Here is a 3,196-nt window from a genome sequence, read left to right as displayed (position 1 = left end):
ATGCTTCTTTGGCTGCTGCAATTAATGAACTCACCACTGATATACAGCTTTCCTTCACAAACAAATGAACCACTTGATAACTTGCTTTGGTTGCAGCCTAATTTTCATTCCCTTTGTGAAGAAATTCTGTGACGAGATTGTCTTAAATTTCTAAATTTTCTGACCGTTGCTTTTCTGTGGGTGGGGAATATCGCAATGAGCACTTAGTCTGGTGATAGCAACCTCTGTTACATTCTTTTGACAGAGCTCTAGTGCCATTGCATGCTGAAGAATACTTTGTCACCTGTTTCAGTAACAGCAACTCACACCCCGCTGTGCTTTCAAAGCATGACATTCAAAGCCCACTTCTCTTGTTCTGACATGATGGGTATGCACTGATAATAAAATAAAATAAAATTCCCTTCGTCCTCTTTTGCCTCCAACTCTTGTTTTGCCTTTTCTACATTTACAAGTCTAAACTCTATTTCAAAATCAAGTTATAAAGCAGTAATATTCCCTTAGAAGTTTCCCTCCTGCCTCTTTGCAGTTAATCCGCCTCCCCTGAATCTAGTTTTGCCTTTACTAGAATCTCATAAATCTAAATTAATTTCTTACATCAGGAAAGCCCTATTCAAATTGTCTATTTCTTTTGGGGTCAAGTTTGATCATCTGTGTCTTTCAAGGATTTTGTCTATTTCACCAGGTTGTCAAATTTACTGGCATAAAGTTGTTCATTGAGTTTCTAATGATCTTCCAGAGATCTGAAGGGTATGTAGTGATGTCCCCTCTTTCAGTGTATTACACACTGATATTAAAGAGAAAATTCAAATGCAAAATAAAATTTTGTATCCCTTTTACCAGGTTGTCAAATTTACTGGCATAAAGTTGTTCATTGAGTTTCTAATGATCTTCCAGAGATCTGAAGGGTATGTAGTGATGTCCCCTCTTTCCGTGTATTACACACTGATATTAAAGAGAAAATTCAAATGCAAAATAAAATTTTGTATCCCTTTTTTCTTTATAAGTTTCCCATTTCTTGTTCTTTTATTTTCTCTCTTTAAAACTTTAGAAGGGTGCACCTAAACCAGTGGGGTATAACAGAAGAACATGATCTTTGATTTGCCCAGAATTACGCTTAAACTCAGCCGCTCACTAGCCCTGTGACCTTGAGCAGATTACTTAATCGCTCTGAGTCTTAAAACTTCATCCTCTGTCAAGTGTGGGTAACTGCATCTCCTGCCCAGACAGCTGGAGGCCTTGCAGGTGGTGCTCAGAGAATGGGAGCCATTGCAGTGGTGATGGACGATATGGCAGGGTGCCCCGAGTCCTAGTGCTCAGGCTAGAATGAGTGGAGGGTTTTAGGAAGGTGGAAATTTTGAGATCCTTTTGAAGCCTCCAGTTTTCTTTCACTCAATGTATCTGTCTCACATTCCATATAATTAGACTCTTCAGTTTGTGCACTGTAGTGTACATTATTGAAACATGGTTAATTCTTTATCTAAAAATTCTGCTTTGGGGATAGATACAGTAAATCAGTACAAATGTTACTGAGGATGACATTTGTACAGGGAAGTAGGATTAAAAGCCCAAAACATTTAAAACTAGAATTGCAGAAATGATTTTTTTTTTCATTTTTTCTGTTTCTTTTTTCTAAGGTCCTTGATTTTCCCCTTTCTGATTCGAGGAGGAAAGCCAATGCCACTGTATTCATGTGTGGCAGCGTTCCTGTTCTGTACCTATAATGGCTACCTGCAGAGCAGATTCTTGAGCCAGTACGCAGTGTATTCTGATGACTGGGTGACAGATCCCCGTTTCCTAACAGGTGAGTGTCCCCAGCGATGAGCTCCACCTGGTTCAAATCATCACTTTTGTTTTCATGCCCCAGTAGTTTCTAGTTAGGAAGCCCAAACTTCTTGAAAGAACACAGAGTCTCTGATGATCCCTGAACTCCCCAGAGGGGAGAGCGGCAGGGGGTCCAGAGCCAGCTAGAGGCAGGCAGTCCGGAGGCAGCTGAGGTGGAGGTGCAGCTGCAGGGTACTTTCGCCCCCTCAAGCGCTGAAGCACAGACTGCCTGCTCCTGCAGAGAACCTGAGAATGGCAAGAAGCTCCAGCAGAAGGAGCAGTGGATTCAGACTGAAGATTGACTTCGGGGCTTATTGCTTGTCTAGTCTAAGATAGTCCTTAAACCAACTGCTGCTTCTGTGATATGAGAAAAAGTCAGCATTATCTTTCAATAATGCAATTTGACTTTTATGATTATATTAACTTGAGCAAACTTTTAGATTTGTGAAGTTTTTGAATTTTTTTATTTGTATCAACTAATATGAATTAATGCACGTTTTCAAGTTTTAATGATAACTTTACAAGTTGTGAGCAAAAAATGAAACCAAAACATTAGCAATCAAAAATGTTTACAAGAGCATTAAAAATACATAGTCTCGGGAATCTTATATACGTAAAGTTCTTCTATATATTTATTTAGTCTTCCCTTCTTGCATTTAGACATTGTAGTGTGCTCAGATGTCGCTTACTCCATGGTGCAGACTGAGACACTGAGATGGCCCACCCGGTTCTCACGCAGCCCTGCCACACTTCACCTAAGCTTCATACAGCGACCTTACATTTCATTCTGTTTTTCTCTGTGTGTGAATGTGAAATAAAACTAATACTTTGAAGCATTTGAAAATGAAAAAAAAATGCCAATTAGGAAACAATCTGTTACCTTTTTTGTATTATATTTATTTCAATTTATTGTTTTTGTGAGGAGACAAACTTGAAATTACCTGAGTAATTATGATAGTTATCATGAAGAGCTAAGCAAGTAGTAATAAAATTCTAACAAAAAGTTTTCCATAACAGTAAAAGTAGTTAGCCTAAAAGATTTTTTACAGAGATTTAACATCCCTATGAATGCAATTAAATATTTAGCTTAGATGAGCACAAATACTAGTTTCCTTTCAATCTAAATAGTAAAGGGAACTTGTCTCCTGGCTAGCTGTGAAAAATTATTCAGTGTCACTGGGATAAGTGATAAAACATTAATAATATTGTTACCCCAAATGTACCTTTCTTTAATATTGAAATGAACACCACCATTAAACACCATCTGCCTTTCACAGTTTTTACTATCTCAGAACAACCAAATTAGCCTCTTTTTGTCAGAATTATTTATTTTATCAAACATCGCTTTGGCATTTTGCTTTCTCTTGCTGAAATT

General features: G+C 37.9%; 1 protein-coding gene across 1 annotated transcript in view; it reads left to right on the top strand.

Annotated features, from left to right (window-relative positions):
• SRD5A1 (steroid-5-alpha-reductase, alpha polypeptide 1 (3-oxo-5 alpha-steroid delta 4-dehydrogenase alpha 1)) overlaps nucleotides 1–3,196 on the top strand; it is a 29,750-nt gene that overhangs the window by 11,126 nt on the left and 15,428 nt on the right. Inside the window, exon 2 of the mRNA XM_008590334.1 lies at nucleotides 1,635–1,801. Within this exon, the coding sequence (XP_008588556.1) occupies nucleotides 1,635–1,801 (167 nt within the window). The remainder of the gene's footprint in view (nucleotides 1–1,634; nucleotides 1,802–3,196) is intronic.

This window comes from Galeopterus variegatus, unplaced genomic scaffold (genome assembly GCF_000696425.1).
Source record: "Galeopterus variegatus unplaced genomic scaffold, G_variegatus-3.0.2 Scaffold6006, whole genome shotgun sequence".
Taxonomy (NCBI): Eukaryota; Metazoa; Chordata; class Mammalia; order Dermoptera; family Cynocephalidae; genus Galeopterus; species Galeopterus variegatus.
The sequence above is the reverse complement of the archived record's forward strand: the minus strand, read 5'-3'. Positions and strand labels throughout refer to the sequence as shown.